Source organism: Guillardia theta (genome assembly GCF_000315625.1).
Source record: "Guillardia theta CCMP2712 unplaced genomic scaffold GUITHscaffold_60, whole genome shotgun sequence".
NCBI classification, from domain to species: Eukaryota; class Cryptophyceae; order Pyrenomonadales; family Geminigeraceae; genus Guillardia; species Guillardia theta.
This window is the reverse complement of record NW_005434614.1, coordinates 269,219-284,646: the sequence shown is the minus strand read 5'-3', so window position 1 is coordinate 284,646 and position 15,428 is coordinate 269,219. Positions and strand designations below refer to the sequence as shown.

Here is a 15,428-nt window from a genome sequence, read left to right as displayed (position 1 = left end):
TCAACATCATCAACATCAACATCATCATCAACATCATCAACATCATCATCATCATCATCATCATCATCATCATCAACATGACGATGATGATGATGAAAGTTAAGTTCATGATGATCATCATGACATGATGATCATCATGATCATCATGATGCGATGATCATGTTATAACTAGGAGCAAAAGAGTCATAGCAATCTTCACCAACAAAAGAACCCTGAAACTTAAAAACTAACACCAGATTCTCTTCCTCTCATTATTTACAAACAGACATGACCCGGCTACTGCTCTTCGACGGCTTCAAGGGTCTTCAAGTATTCCTCCATAGTCGGCGACCGAATCATCGTCGCAAGTCGGCACATCCTCGAGTTGAGAGCGAAGAGCTCTTTATCCTGCAGCTGAACCTCCCCGATGATGCGGCCTCCTCCCCCCCCTCCTCCCCCTCCTCGACCTGGGCATCCTACTCCTCCTCCTCCTCCCCCTTCCCCCCCTCCCCCTCCCCCCCCTCCCCTGTCCTCGAACAGCACCAGCACCTTCAGCCCGCGCCATCGAGCGCCTCCCTCCTCCTTGCCGAACCCGTTGACGATCTCACAGATCTTGAGGTCCGAGTGCTGCCGCTGGTGTTCCTCCAGCCACGAGACCACTTCCAGCATGTCTGCTGCGTCTTGGCAGATGATGCACATCCTTACGGGGTCGAGCACGTTGGCGGTCAAGGGCCAGACTGCTGCTGGGTGAGGAGGACCGAAGTCTTTGAGCTTCTCTGTCATACTTTTCACAGTCTTGCAGCTGGGGAAGACGGCGGCAATCTCTCCCTGCCGGTGGAGCATCTGGCAAGAGAAGATCTGAGAGGACCTGCGCTGCAGGAGAGCAGAGGAAGTGACCCCAGAGCTGATCTGAGTGCGGCAGTGCTTGAGAATGATGTCGAGGATGGCCTTGTGGAAGGCAGAGTTTAACCTGCTGGCGAGCTGCTGGAGCTGTGAAATGAATACGTCCTCCCTCACACACGAGACTTCGCCGCTCTCTGCCAGCTTGTTGAAGGAGATCCTCGACTCCATCCTGCTCGCTTCGTCCACCTCGATGGCTCTGACCTAGACAAGATGATCAATACCACAGGAAGAGAAAGCGAGGGGAGAGGACGAGAGCAAGGCGAAGATTTGGGCGGGAGAGAAATGAGGAGGACGAGGAAGGCCGGTGACACCTGGTAAGAATCCTGTCGCAGCAGATGGAGAGTCTTCTTGTTTCCTCCTTCCATGAAACCACTGGAGTACTTGTCCCACATGTTCAACTCCATCGACGAAGAGGAAAGGGTCCTTCCTCTCTCGCTGCTGGGGTTGGGAGAAGAGAAAATCTGCTTGTCCTCCTTGTCCCAGCTCAACTGCTCGAGGCGAGAGCCGCTGGGAGAGTTGATGAGCTGAGAGAACCTCGCTTCGCAGTCAGCTCTCATCGCCTCCACGTTTTCCCGGCAAGCTTCTCTCAGCCTCTCGAACAACTCCTGGTCCTCCATCCAGACCTTGGCCCTGATGAACTTGTCCAGGAAGAATCGGAACCGACGGGCCCCGGGCTCTTCGTCCGAGACTGACGCCACCGTGGCAGTCTCCGTCACATCCTGCGCGAAGTACAAGGCTCCTGCCGCGGTCGATCCTGGGCCTCCTCTATCCTCGGTTTGTATCCTCTGATCCGGACTGTTTCTGTCAAGGAGCACAAGAGCCATGGACATGAGCCATTCCCGCAGCTTCTCCTGCTGCAGGGAGATCTCTCCCTCCTCCTCTTGTGAGTTGTATCGCTCGACCTGACACAAGGTGGCGCAAAAGTTGTCAAAGAAGAAAAGATCGAAATCCTCTTGAAAGAGAGCCAGCCGGCATGCCGCCTCCATCGCATCCGACTGAATGCAAGTGATAGATTGCTTGTCCACCCAAATCTCGACGCTCTCGTTGCTGAGGTAGAAGCCGTACTTCTTGTTGATCAGCAACTGGCTCCTCAATTCTTCCATCGTTGACATCAACAGCTTCTCGTCCTGTGGGAGATAATATTCTTGAAGCACCCTCATGATTTTGGCTGACGACAGTAGAAAGACAGCAAGAGGAAGGAAGATTGATATCACCAAGACTGACAGCGACATACACTTGCCGTTGATGAGGTAGTTGTCGCCTGTGCAGTCGCTACAATCACTCTCCTTAGTCATCTTGTCTCTCGTCGTCTGCAAACCGCTCGGGCAAGTCTGAGGAGCAGAGGAGTTAGCAGGGCAGAAAGCGCCCTTGGGACAGGCTTGTGCTAGCTGGATGCCTCCTTCGCAGTAGAACCCAGCTGGACAAGCCACACAGTTCGACAGCGTGGGGTCTGCTGTCTGTCCTGGCGCACAGATGGCTGGGATCCACTGCTCCCACACCGCAGGCGATTGTTTGACCCAGTTGCAGGCCACGTGCCAGGAGGAGAGGTAGACGTCGGAAGTGACATTCTTCATCTTGCCGCTCTCAGCCATTAGCGAGTTCATGTCCTCATCGTACAGGTTCAAGCTGGTCGCCAAGAAAGTCACGTGAGGGTCAACAGATGGCAGCTTCCTCCACACGTAGTTCCTCGGCTTGATGAACTCGTTGCCAGTCTTATACACTCCGTGCAGCTGTTCCAGAGCATTGTAGGGAGGAAGCATGAGGGAGACAGGGAAGTCGTCCTTGATCCCCAGCAGATTGTCATCGGGCTGATACCAACCGAACAAGAACTTGCCTGACTTGACGACCTTGTAATACGCATCATCAAACTTCTGCTTCCCATCCCTCATCTTCACCATGGCTACAGGAAAGTCCAGCCAGTAGGTCAACTGCATGTACAAGTAGACGCTGTACTGCGCTACCAATGGGATGCACAGCGATGTGTCATTTAGCATGAGGCAGGCTGGAGAAAACCAAACTTTGTCGTCCAAACAGGCAGTGTCGTTGTTGCCAGTGACGTTGACGTATGTCTCCACTTCTCTTGTGTTGGCGTAAGTTCCTGCATCCAGCTCGCTGCATGTCTCGATTGTTCCTGGCGGAATGAGACTGAGCAGTTGCTGCCAGGAGTCAAAGTATTTGCTCTGCACAAAGTATTTCGCGTCGTAGAGCTGGTAGTAGTTCAAATCAATTCCATCTTGCTTTCCAGCCTGCAGGACGCTGTTCCAGATGAACAACGAGTCGATCGTGCTGTAGTCAAGCACAGAGATCAGCGTAGGCTGCACGTCCCGTGGCAAGGTGAAGACTCGACGAATTCCGAACGACCAGGTCTCAAGGGTGATGTGAAGGAAGGGATCTTGGATGTTGGAGACAGTGCAGGTTGTGCTGTCAGGGTCCTTGCAACCGGCTGCATAGTTCACAGGTTGAGCAGAGTTGAGACCAGCGCCATCCCACACGACTGTGCGGTAGTCCATGACCTCGTCCAGGAGGATGAAGGCGATCTGCGCCAAGACTCGGGCTGACGACCATGACTCGAAGGGCAGGCTGACGCTGACGGCAGAACCGTTGGGGTACGTCAGACTTCGTCTCTGAGAGGATTTCGGCCAGCGCGAGAGGTTGAACGCAGCAGGCAGGCACTTGGAAGGGTGTGGGACCTGCACGAGTGAAGCTGAAACCTGTGCTGTGAACACAAGGGATAGCTGCAAGCCTAGACATCTCCACACAAGCGCGGCTATCCACCAGCGCACACCTCTTGATTTCCGTCGTATCATGGTACCTTGGAGGAGACTCGAGCAAACAAAAATTCATCTGTTCTATCAGAGAGAATCTTCTCGGCTTCCATATCAGTGTGGCATCGTAATGCACTCAGATGTTCCTCAAGTTGAAACCAGCAGACGATATGCATCTGCATGAACCAGGTCAGCGACAACAAAAAAACGATTTCAATAACAAAAAACGATTTCAATACCAAAGAATCATAGACAACAAAAAAACGATTTCAATACCAAAAGATCAGAGACAATAATAAAAGATCTGTCTGATAAACAAACATGGTGCTTTCATGCTTTACTTCCTTCACCACAGATCCCTCCTTTCCGCTCCTTTCTTTCACTTCCATCCCCTCCCTTTCGTCCCCCGTCCATTACCACCCATCCATCTTCCACACGTTCTCTACATAGATCCCACATGCACGCATACATACATGCATACATACATTACATACATAGATCGTACATGTACATACATACATACATACATACATACATACATACATATTTGCATGCCCCTCTCTCCCTCCCCCTCTTCCCATCTCCCTCCGACCCCTACCACACGCATCAAGTCAGCATAGGCATGACACACGGGTGGTTGAAACCAGGAACCACGGGTAGGGTACAATTTGAGGATATGCCTCCCCGAAAGGGGGTCCAATGTCTGGTCATAGTGGGGGTAGGGTAGTCCTAAAATTGCCTCCGTACTGTCCTTTTCAGGTCCTAGTACGGTCTAGGGGGCTCCTAGGGAGGTCATAGGAACTGGACTGTTTCGGAAGTTTCCGGTTGGGCGATTTTTATGACTCTCAGTGACGGGCCGGGCCGTCAGTCTCCCGGTCCCGGTCGCGTCACTGAACTCGAAGAACAGGCCCGCCTCATCGGATCATCGGATCCTTTTTAAGAAAGACTTTTAAGAAAGACTAAAATTACTTTTTAAGAAAGACTAAAACTACTCAAAGGTTGTTCGCCGCGATCTCACTTGTACATAGGACAGTACTGGAGGATGTACAGTAGTACAGTACAATATAGCACTGTACGGTAAACTATGTTTTATAGCCGCTCTTTTTAGCTATGGGTCCATTCTGATCTACAAATTACAATTTTATGATTTGATTTTTGTACATTTTGAATCAGTGACTGGTAGAATCTATTTGTACTATTTGGACTTTTTAAATAATTTTAATGATATAAAGGGTCATTTTGATATTTTAAGTTTTCAGGAGGGGTGGGTGGTCAAGGATGGTTTGTGAAGGGGGTCTAGAGAGTGCCAAAAGGCAGGAAAGAAGGGGGTGGGGTACTTGATGGAATTGAGGGTTGCGAACGTGAGCCACTGGTTATAAAATGTCCGAGAGCAACAGGTGGGGCAAAAAAAGGAAAAGAAAGAAACAGATGGAGGGTGGGGTGGGGGTAAAGTTGTAGGTACCGGTAGTGTTGTAGGTAGTAGAGGGTAGTCAAATCCACTAGTAAGGACCCTAGAAACGAGGGGTGGAAGTGGTCAGGGTAGTCGAGAGTTGGAAATAGGGGTGGGTTGGAAGGGTCTGTCCGTAGGGGTAGTAGCGCAGGAGCTATGAATGAAACTGAATCTAAATCATGGCGAAACAAGCAGCCAATGGAATGGAAGGGAGCGAAAGGGGGTACAAGAGCAGAGATGTAGGGGGGCAGAGAAGATCACGTTCTGTAGAGAACATAGCGAGAGCAGAATAGCTTTACCAAGCGAAAACAACAAGATGTAAGGAAAAGACAAGATTAGGAGCGAAACACTGCAAAAGCACAAGGAAACCATTCAGGACAAGAGAAGAGACCGAAAAACGATTCAAGAATGTGCTGTAAAACTAGAACATGTTACATCGGATCGGGAAGGAATTGCTAACATCGATTGTAAAGAGCAAGTCAAGACGAGATCTGGGAGACGAGGGTCTTGCATGGTCTCTTTAGTGGATAACTTAGAACCGTCGTTGGAATAGAGGGCAGACAGAATGTGCAAATGAGTATGAGCAACACACTTGGTCGGCGGTTGATTGAAACAGTGAAGGAAGACTATATCGAAGTAGACAAGATCGAGTTAAGTTTGCAACATAGCTTTCCTCAGGGCTGTCACGGTTCGTTTAAGTACCGCAATCCACCACTGACTTTTGGATTCAGGGAGGCTTGTGATCCCAAGCCTCTTCTCCGAGATGATGATCAGAAAGATGGTTTCCTGCCAGGAGTTGGGTCGTGCTCAGGACATTGTAATTCAACACGCACAGATTATAAAGGATAATTGGTAGGCGCTTTGTTGCTTCAACAACTCATCAGCAGTTTGGCCTCGTTTTTGACTGGAGATCAAAGTTGATACAATGTTCGGCTCCATGTTAGATCCGGGACAGTTGAGTGTCCTCCTTCCGCATTCCTGGGTAACGCCACCCAAGACAACATGGCGTTCACCATCCAGTGCGAAAACAAACCAGCTTCAATCATCGGGGGAAAATTCTTCGAGGGTTACCGAGAAGTTTGAGGAATGCTTGGAACAATGTGCGCTCCAAAGCATCTTTGAAGAGATAGATTACGAAAACTGCGAGTTGCAGCCCATTCCTGATGATGACATGGAACCTCTGAGTTCGCAAGTGAACACAGAAGTAAAGAATTCCCGATTGTTCGATTCTTTGGACCCCGAGGTTGTTTCTCAGATCAGGTTTGCAGCCAACTCGATCTTTAGCAAAGAGAAGATGGAAGATGTCGAAGTCATGTATGTCTTCAAACTGCGGATGTGTCCGGATCCATCACCTCATGATTGGACGCAATGCCGATACACTCACGAAGGAGAAATCGCCAAGAGGTCAGGAAGTCGCTCACTTTTGAAGGTCTTCACTGAATATCCCTTCCTGTCAGGAGAAACCCGGCAACTCATTCTGCCAATCCTTGCGCAGAGTACGAGAAGAACATGAGATGCTCCAGAGGAGAGAAATGCCTGTTTGCTCATGGCGTGTGGGAGCGAGGCTTGCATCCCCAGAGGTTGCGTCCCCTCGAAGCTGTCAGGCTGCCTTGTCTCACCATCTTGCAGGTATCGAACAACCCTTTGCAGCAAAGGGAAGGCATGTAACCGCATGATCTGCTTCTTCGCGTAGGGAAATTTATTGGTTTTGTTTGATGCTGAAGTGAAGGGCAGGCACTCTGAAGATCAACTGAGAAAACCCACGGGAGAAGTTATAGATGGGTAGGGACCTGCTTGTGAAACTTCACAGCACTGAAAGAGGCTGACAGGTCAACTCTGAAATGTTCCCGGCGGAAGATGCGAGCAATGCAGCGGAAGGCTATGGATCAATTTCTCTCCTTCGATCCGAGGGTGGTGGAGTATATTCTCTGCCATTTCCCTGAAGAAGAAGTTCATGACAAGCTCGTCGAGTGCGGCAGCCCAGGATCATCGGGCACGGTAGACGAGGAACGCGACGGTTGGCAGGGATGAACTTGCGCTTGCAGGTTGACTCCACCGCCTTCAGCTGCTCCTCGTCGACTTCAACGGTTCACGCATTGTCGCACTCGGAGGTCTCCTGGAGGCGATTGAGGTGGCAGAAGTTGACGCGCTTGGTAACGCCAGGACCTTCTCCACTCCTCCGACTCCCTCGCACTCCCTGCTAACCACCCCGCGCCTGAGGTGAGCCCGTCACGTGATCCCGAAAGCTCGCAACTTACAAGCAGCAGGTCGAGGGAGCTCAGCAGGTGGATTGGGCGCTATGGACGAAGACGGGGATCTGGTCGAGGTCGTTGGACTCCAACGAGGGTCCCGAGTCAGCTGCCGCGGCTGCTCGTGATGGCTTGACGCCTGAAGCTGATCGACGAAAGTCGGACATGCCGGAGCCTCCGGCCATCAGTGGGGATTTCCTTTATTGGAAGGAGCGATGCAAGTCACCGTGGGTGGAGCAGAGGCGGGGGAAGTGGGGATGGAGCAGCGCTGGACTGAATGACGCAGCTTCCAACATAGAGGCTGCTCTGAATTCGTCCGCCCGAGGCCCTGGAGGCTCGCTCCTACCAAAGATCTCTGGGGCTTCCACGTTGTCCAGCTTGATCCACAAGGAGCAGGTGGAGGAAAACTCCAGCAGGGCCGTGAGGAGTGAGGACATGGACAAGCTGAGAACTGCAGTGCTGCAAGACGTGAGCAAGGTCTCTTCGCCTCACGCGCCGATGGCTGAAGGGACAGGCGGGAAGTCTCCTCGTGGGGTTGACATCAGCTGGGTCGAGGCTCTTCTGGACGAGGACGGACGGTGCAGCAACAGGTGCACGCACAAGCTCAACTCTCACCTGCAGAGCCGCTGGGGCCCGTGGAAGCCGGCAAGGATCTCGATGATGGGAATCAGAGGCGTCAAGGAGGTGCAGAACGCGACGGAGAAGGAGACGCAGAGAGAGGAGGGGCAGGAGGAGTGGCTTGACCTCTGGTCCTCCTCGTCCAGTCAGTTCACGTTGATGCAGACTGAAGGTCTGGTGCGGATCAGCAGCGAGGCGGATGGCGTGGAGGAGGAGGAGAGCTCAGTAGCTTGAAGCTTTCTCTGCATGTAGTTTTATCAACAGCTTTCTCTGCATGTAGTTTATCAACAGCTTTCTCTGCATGTAGTTTATCAACAATTTACTTCAAGTAGCCTGTCAAGCTCGACTCCGCAGAGTGCTCCCGCACTCTCTTACCTCCTCACTTACCGGTAGCAACCGGCTGTTCGCGTACTATTGTGACCGAGTATGTCGACTGCTCACCATTCTTAGTAGACGCGAACTTGATCTCAACTTCGGAGCCCTCGACTCCCGTCATCATCCTCCGAACTTCTTTGATGCTCTTGTTCACTATAGACTCGCCATCGATGGCGACCAGGAAGTCTCCAACCTTCACCTGGCCAGAGCGACCGACGGGCCCGTGGGGCAGGAAGGAGACGACGCGATGGGGCGTCGAGTTCGTCACTCGCATACCAACACCGCACATGCGGCCAGCTGAGGTGTTGGTAGCGGCAGAGGTCAAGCTGGTGTCCGACACGACCGACCTCGCCTCGTCGCCCTCAGCTGCTTCTGAGCTGACGTCCTGGAGGATGCGGAGAAGCTCGCTGTTCTCCAAGGCAGCTCGTCGCGCTATCTCACTGTCCTTGGGGTGCGACGCGTGCAGCCAAGTCTTCGTGCCCTCCAACAACTGCAGGCAGAGTTGGATCTTGTGCTTCAGACTCTCCTGCTCAGCCGTCAACGCGAGCAGCCCGTGCCTCGCACCAGCAGCTGTGTCATCCTGCAAGGCGAGCTCACGCAGAGCCTCCATCTCCTTGACTAGCTTCTTGACCGTCTCGCACCCAGACTTGCTCATCAGCTCCACCGCCTGCTGGCCTGAAGTGTCGCCGGTGGGGATATAACGCTGTAAAGTCACTTGGTACTCCTCGTCACGGTCCCCAGCCCTGCACTTGATCGTGAGCGGTGAACCGACTGGGCCCTTGATCATCTGCCGAATCCTGCGGACCCCGAGCTGAGCGACTTGGATCCCGTCCAAGCTGAGAATGACATCTCCTGCTTTCACCCGCTCGCTCTCTGCCGCTGGACTCCCAGGAGCAATTTGACAGATCTTGACCGGCTCCTCCTCTTGACCTTGAGAGATCGCAACTCCGATGCCTCCCAGAGCTCTCTCCTCCGCCTCGGCGATCGTCGCGTGCAGACTAGTCAGCGCTTTCATGGTTTCGCCCAGGTCAAGAGAGACCCGCGAAAACTTGTCATGAGACTCGCGAAGCTGCTGCTCCGTCTCCTCGCAGTGCGCCTCAAGCCTCGACAGCTTCCCTCCAAGACTCTCAACCTCGGCCTCCAATCCTGCCTGCCTTGAACTCGCTTCTTTCTGTAACTCCTCGTACTCTGCTTGGAGCTTGTTCAACTTCTCTTCAGCCCCCGCCTTGTCACTTTCCAGTTGCCGAACTGCTTGGTTGCCCTCTTTGTGCGAGGATGCAAGTTTCTTGGCCAACGACTTGGCATTCTCTATCTCCTTAGCCAACGCCTCCACTTTCTCCTCCTTGGCATTGACCTGAGCCTCAAGCTCTCGCTTCGCTGCATCGGAAACCCGCAGCAAGTCCTCCAGTCTCTCACACCTCGCTGTCAACTCTTCACATCTTGCATTCGCATCTTCCAAATTCTTCTGTCCTGTCGAAAAGCAGCTTCTCTCCTCATGGTACTGCCTGGCAATCAGATCTACTTCCTGTTCCAACATGAGTGCCTTCGAGAACAAGGATGAGACGATCGACTGGAAAGAAGACTTAAGCTGAGAGATAGACATCGAAAAGCAAGAGCTCATTTCTTTCTGTACACGAACAACAGCCTTCTCCAGCTCGGCTGTCTTCTCATCCTTGCTCTTCTCTGCCTGGCCTGCCTCCTTCCTTGCCGCCTCCAGCTGCGCTTGTAGAGCCTTCACCTCCTCCTCAAGGCTCCGCGCCCTCCCTGCTGCCTTCTCCAGCTCTGCCTTCGCTGCCTCTGCCTCCCGCTCCAGGCTCGCTGCTTTCCCTTCTCCTGCTGCTCCCTGCTCCCGAGCCTTGCTCAGCTCCTCCCGCGCGTCGCTCAGCTCCTTCGCCGACGCTTCTACTCCCGCGCGGAGCTTCTCCAGCTCCTCGTACAGCACCGCCGCCGCCTCGCATCCCTCCTTGCCCCTCTCTGACGCGCTTGGCTCTCTCCCTGCTCCCCCTTGAGGCATAGCCCCGCTCGAGCCCCCGACTGAGCTCCCAGCGTCGCTGCTTGCTGGCAGTGACCCAGACACCAGGTCTGACCTCCGGATCACCACGTCGTGCGCTGCCCCTCCTCGAAGCACCTTGAGCCGCAGCGGCGATCCCGTCACTCCCTTGGTCAGCTCCTTCACCGACTTCACGTCCAGCGATGTCACGTCTCGCCCGTCTAGCTCCAGGATCACGTCTCCTACCTTCACCGCCCCGCTCTGAGCTGCGGGTCCCGTCGTCGCCATCTGGTTGATCTTCACCACCTTCCTTGACTTCCCTTGCAGCTTCATCGTCTCCGTCCCCAGCGCTACTCCGATCCCTCCCACTGCCGGAGCTGGTCCCTGACGGCAGATCGCCAGGTGTAGAGACTTGAGCGCTGTCATCGCCTCCTCAAGATCCAGCGCAATCGCGTTCTTCGTCGCTTCCGCCTCCTTCGCACTCAATTGTGCCGCCGCTACAGCCTTCTCCAGCTCGGCTGTCTTCTCATCCTTGCTCTTCTCTGCCTGGCCTGCCTCCTTCCTTGCCGCCTCCAGCTGCGCTTGTAGAGCCTTCACCTCCTCCTCAAGGCTCCGCGCCCTCCCTGCTGCCTTCTCCAGCTCTGCCTTCGCTGCCTCTGCCTCCCGCTCCAGGCTCGCTGCTTTCCCTTCTCCTGCTGCTCCCTGCTCCCGAGCCTTGCTCAGCTCCTCCCGCGCGTCGCTCAGCTCCTTCGCCGACGCTTCTACTCCCGCGCGGAGCTTCTCCAGCTCCTCGTACAGCACCGCCGCCGCCTCGCATCCCTCCTTGCCCCTCTCTGACGCGCTTGGCTCTCTCCCTGCTCCCCCTTGAGGCATAGCCCCGCTCGAGCCCCCGACTGAGCTCCCAGCATCGCTGCTTGCTGGCAGTGACCCAGACACCAGGTCTGACCTCCGGATCACCACGTCGTGCGCTGCCCCTCCTCGAAGCACCTTGAGCCGCAGCGGCGATCCCGTCACTCCCTTGGTCAGCTCCTTCACCGACTTCACGTCCAGCGATGTCACGTCTCGCCCGTCTAGCTCCAGGATCACGTCTCCTACCTTCACCGCCCCGCTCTGAGCTGCGGGTCCCGTCGTCGCCATCTGGTTGATCTTCACCACCTTCCTTGACTTCCCTTGCAGCTTCATCGTCTCCGTCCCCAGCGCTACTCCGATCCCTCCCACTGCCGGAGCTGGTCCCTGACGGCAGATCGCCAGGTGTAGAGACTTGAGCGCTGTCATCGCCTCCTCAAGATCCAGCGCAATCGCGTTCTTCGTCGCTTCCGCCTCCTTCGCACTCGATTGTGCCGCCGCTACAGCCTTCTCCAGCTCGGCTGTCTTCTCATCCTTGCTCTTCTCTGCCTGGCCTGCCTCCTTCCTTGCCGCCTCCAGCTGCGCTTGTAGAGCCTTCACCTCCTCCTCAAGGCTCCGCGCCCTCCCTGCTGCCTTCTCCAGCTCTGCCTTCGCTGCCTCTGCCTCCCGCTCCAGGCTCGCTGCTTTCCCTTCTCCTGCTGCTCCCTGCTCCCGAGCCTTGCTCAGCTCCTCCCGCGCGTCGCTCAGCTCCTTCGCCGACGCTTCTACTCCCGCGCGGAGCTTCTCCAGCTCCTCGTACAGCACCGCCGCCGCCTCGCATCCCTCCTTGCCCCTCTCTGACGCGCTTGGCTCTCTCCCTGCTCCCCCTTGAGGCATAGCCCCGCTCGAGCCCCCGACTGAGCTCCCAGCGTCGCTGCTTGCTGGCAGTGACCCAGACACCAGGTCTGACCTCCGGATCACCACGTCGTGCGCTGCCCCTCCTCGAAGCACCTTGAGCCGCAGCGGCGATCCCGTCACTCCCTTGGTCAGCTCCTTCACCGACTTCACGTCCAGCGATGTCACGTCTCGCCCGTCTAGCTCCAGGATCACGTCTCCTACCTTCACCGCCCCGCTCTGAGCTGCGGGTCCCGTCGTCGCCATCTGGTTGATCTTCACCACCTTCCTTGACTTCCCTTGCAGCTTCATCGTCTCCGTCCCCAGCGCTACTCCGATCCCTCCCACTGCCGGAGCTGGTCCCTGACGGCAGATCGCCAGGTGTAGAGACTTGAGCGCTGTCATCGCCTCCTCAAGATCCAGCGCAATCGCGTTCTTCGTCGCTTCCGCCTCCTTCGCACTCGATTGTGCCGCCGCTACAGCCTTCTCCAGCTCGGCTGTCTTCTCATCCTTGCTCTTCTCTGCCTGGCCTGCCTCCTTCCTTGCCGCCTCCAGCTGCGCTTGTAGAGCCTTCACCTCCTCCTCAAGGCTCCGCGCCCTCCCTGCTGCCTTCTCCAGCTCTGCCTTCGCTGCCTCTGCCTCCCGCTCCAGGCTCGCTGCTTTCCCTTCTCCTGCTGCTCCCTGCTCCCGAGCCTTGCTCAGCTCCTCCCGCGCGTCGCTCAGCTCCTTCGCCGACGCTTCTACTCCCGCGCGGAGCTTCTCCAGCTCCTCGTACAGCACCGCCGCCGCCTCGCATCCCTCCTTGCCCCTCTCTGACGCGCTTGGCTCTCTCCCTGCTCCCCCTTGAGGCATAGCCCCGCTCGAGCCCCCGACTGAGCTCCCAGCATCGCTGCTTGCTGGCAGTGACCCAGACACCAGGTCTGACCTCCGGATCACCACGTCGTGCGCTGCCCCTCCTCGAAGCACCTTGAGCCGCAGCGGCGATCCCGTCACTCCCTTGGTCAGCTCCTTCACCGACTTCACGTCCAGCGATGTCACGTCTCGCCCGTCTAGCTCCAGGATCACGTCTCCTACCTTCACCGCCCCGCTCTGAGCTGCGGGTCCCGTCGTCGCCATCTGGTTGATCTTCACCACCTTCCTTGACTTCCCTTGCAGCTTCATCGTCTCCGTCCCCAGCGCTACTCCGATCCCTCCCACTGCCGGAGCTGGTCCCTGACGGCAGATCGCCAGGTGTAGAGACTTGAGCGCTGTCATCGCCTCCTCAAGATCCAGCGCAATCGCGTTCTTCGTCGCTTCCGCCTCCTTCGCACTCGATTGTGCCGCCGCTACAGCCTTCTCCAGCTCGGCTGTCTTCTCATCCTTGCTCTTCTCTGCCTGGCCTGCCTCCTTCCTTGCCGCCTCCAGCTGCGCTTGTAGAGCCTTCACCTCTTGTTGATGTCGCTCGTTTTCTTCATTTCTTTGCCTCTTGCTGTTTGTCGTTTCGTCTTGAAGTTTTTTCAATTCTTCTGTATGATACAGCAAAGTTTTTTCCATTGAATTCTTGGAATCAGTATCGAGATTTTTCATGTCGGCCTTCAATCGCTCAATTTCCTTGCGTTGCTCAGAAACCATTAGTTCTTTTTTCTGCAACTCCTCATTGAGTTTTTTCATTTCTTCTTTAGCTTTCCCTAGCTCTTCATGTAAATATTTCTCTTGGGTAAGGGCGGAATGTAGTGAAAAGCTGGGAGTTGAGGTTTGTTTGGGGCTGGCATTGCTTTGCTCTCTTGCTCCTTGTTTAGCCTTGATTGTATCTTCTTTGATCAGGGAGACATTTTGCGAGACAATCTTCTGAAGTTGAATCTGTCTCTCAATGGCATGATCCTTCTCCTTCCTTTCTTGACTCAGAGCTGCTTCTAAGTCCTGAATATGCTTCAACGCTGCCTCAAGATCAAGCTGATCCTTATTCGGTCTTCTCAATTCAAAATTGTCGGCTATTGATTTGTTTTGGTTATCTCGTTGGACTTGCTGCGAGTGCAACATGCCAGGATCATTCACGTTGGTCTTCGCAGGCGTCAGAAGACTGTCGCCAGAGCGAGAGTCTGCTGCTCCTGATCCCAGGCTGACGCATTTGTCCACTAGCAGCTTCCTCTCACCTAGAGGGAAGCTTGTCAGCGGTGAGGGGCTTGCCGAGCAAGGCTCACGTTTCAGGTCGTTGATTTGATAGTCTTTCCTCAACGACTGGCGTCGCTCCTCTTCTAGCGCTTTCTCAAGTTTCGCCTGGACCTGCTTCAAAGATGAGCGACCAAAAAATCATTCGAGATCAGCGCGTCCACCTGCTGAAGCACTTCTACTTGGCTCAAAGCTGCTTCAAGCTCGTCGTCGGCATGGTCACTCTTGTTCCTGAACTTGAAGTACTTCTTGCCCAGGTCCTCCATGTTGGTACCTAGATACAGCCTTCACGGTACAGAGGGAAACATCAAGGTCATCATACCGGTCGATGGGTCTTGGCGGTTGATGCTGTCCGAATTCTTGGAGGTGGAAAAGAGAGAGAGGATTCGATTGGGGAAGCCGAAGCCTCCGCCCTCAGCGTCGCCATTCCTCTGTGGACAGATCCATCAGCACGACTGCGTCAAAATTCGTAGGCTACCACTGAGTCTTGCGGGGTCGAGGGAGGATCTTCGAGAGCGCTCGACCGGGGGGTCTTGGACCACAAGGGATGTCGTTGGGTGCGAGACGAGTCGGATCTTTGCAGGCTACCGCCTTCACTTCCTGCTGACCTCATCAAGTGCAGCAGCCGCCGCTTCTCCTCCCGCTCCTCGTACAGCAACGCAAGCCTGAGGTGAAAGGTCGATCGGGAGGAGAAAAGACCAAGCACAGAGACGTACATCTTGCTGGAAGACCCTGAGTGCTCGCCGGAAACATCAAGCGAAGAGACAGCAGGGTCCCAAGATGGAGATTGAAACCCATCGAAAAGTTTTGAGGCTGACCGAGACGAGTCCGCTGGTTTGCGATAGTCTCTCGCTGTCCTCGACATCCTGAAGGGATAAGAGGTGAGATTAAGGCAATAGCTATGGGACTCTGCCATTTTAGTCCGCTATGCAGAACTTCGTTTGTAATACTATTTCACATATCCCTGAGCTAATTATCAGGTTCTTCCTGTAGATCTAGAAATGAATCTGGTCCTCAGCTTCAATGTCCAAAATCCTTTCTTGATAAAATCTTCACTCCTGCTCAAGACTATTGTACATGCAACCACCTTCGTCCCATCCTCGCTCCATCTACGTCATCTCTCCTCCTCCCGTCAAGTAACTGCATTGATCCACACGTGTACAGGAGAATGACCCCTGCTCTCCCATCCCATCCCATCCCATCCCATCCCATCCCATCCCATCCCATCCCAT

At 54.6% G+C, this 15,428-nt stretch overlaps 5 protein-coding genes across 5 annotated transcripts; 2 read left to right on the top strand and 3 right to left on the bottom strand.

Moving 5' to 3' along the window:
• Nucleotides 1–276: 276 nt before the first annotated feature.
• Nucleotides 277–3,726, bottom strand: GUITHDRAFT_112591 (hypothetical protein; the record flags this gene model as incomplete). The annotated part of the gene is made up of 3 exons (XM_005828300.1): nucleotides 277–1,083; nucleotides 1,194–3,625; nucleotides 3,666–3,726. The coding sequence occupies 3 exons, from the start codon at nucleotides 3,724–3,726 to the stop codon at nucleotides 277–279; spliced, it is 3,300 nt and encodes a 1,099-aa protein (XP_005828357.1).
• A 2,683-nt stretch (nucleotides 3,727–6,409) lies between these two features.
• Nucleotides 6,410–6,790, top strand: GUITHDRAFT_74769 (hypothetical protein; the record flags this gene model as incomplete). Its single annotated transcript, XM_005828299.1, has 3 exons — nucleotides 6,410–6,501; nucleotides 6,555–6,677; nucleotides 6,727–6,790. The coding sequence occupies 3 exons, from the start codon at nucleotides 6,410–6,412 to the stop codon at nucleotides 6,788–6,790; spliced, it is 279 nt and encodes a 92-aa protein (XP_005828356.1).
• Nucleotides 6,791–7,990: 1,200 nt separating this feature from the next.
• Nucleotides 7,991–8,285, top strand: GUITHDRAFT_153854 (hypothetical protein; the record flags this gene model as incomplete). The annotated part of the gene is made up of 1 exon (XM_005828298.1): nucleotides 7,991–8,285. A coding segment is annotated over exon 1 (190 nt), but the record flags the coding sequence as incomplete, so codon positions are not given.
• A 58-nt stretch (nucleotides 8,286–8,343) lies between these two features.
• GUITHDRAFT_142068 (hypothetical protein) lies at nucleotides 8,344–9,876 on the bottom strand (the record flags this gene model as incomplete). Its single annotated transcript, XM_005828297.1, has 1 exon — nucleotides 8,344–9,876. The coding sequence occupies one exon, from the start codon at nucleotides 9,874–9,876 to the stop codon at nucleotides 8,344–8,346; it is 1,533 nt and encodes a 510-aa protein (XP_005828354.1).
• Nucleotides 9,877–13,544: 3,668 nt separating this feature from the next.
• Nucleotides 13,545–15,061, bottom strand: GUITHDRAFT_142067 (hypothetical protein; the record flags this gene model as incomplete). The annotated part of the gene is made up of 6 exons (XM_005828296.1): nucleotides 13,545–13,553; nucleotides 13,657–14,180; nucleotides 14,229–14,310; nucleotides 14,361–14,470; nucleotides 14,519–14,627; nucleotides 14,675–15,061. The coding sequence occupies 6 exons, from the start codon at nucleotides 15,059–15,061 to the stop codon at nucleotides 13,545–13,547; spliced, it is 1,221 nt and encodes a 406-aa protein (XP_005828353.1).
• Between the last annotated feature and the right edge of the window lie 367 nt (nucleotides 15,062–15,428).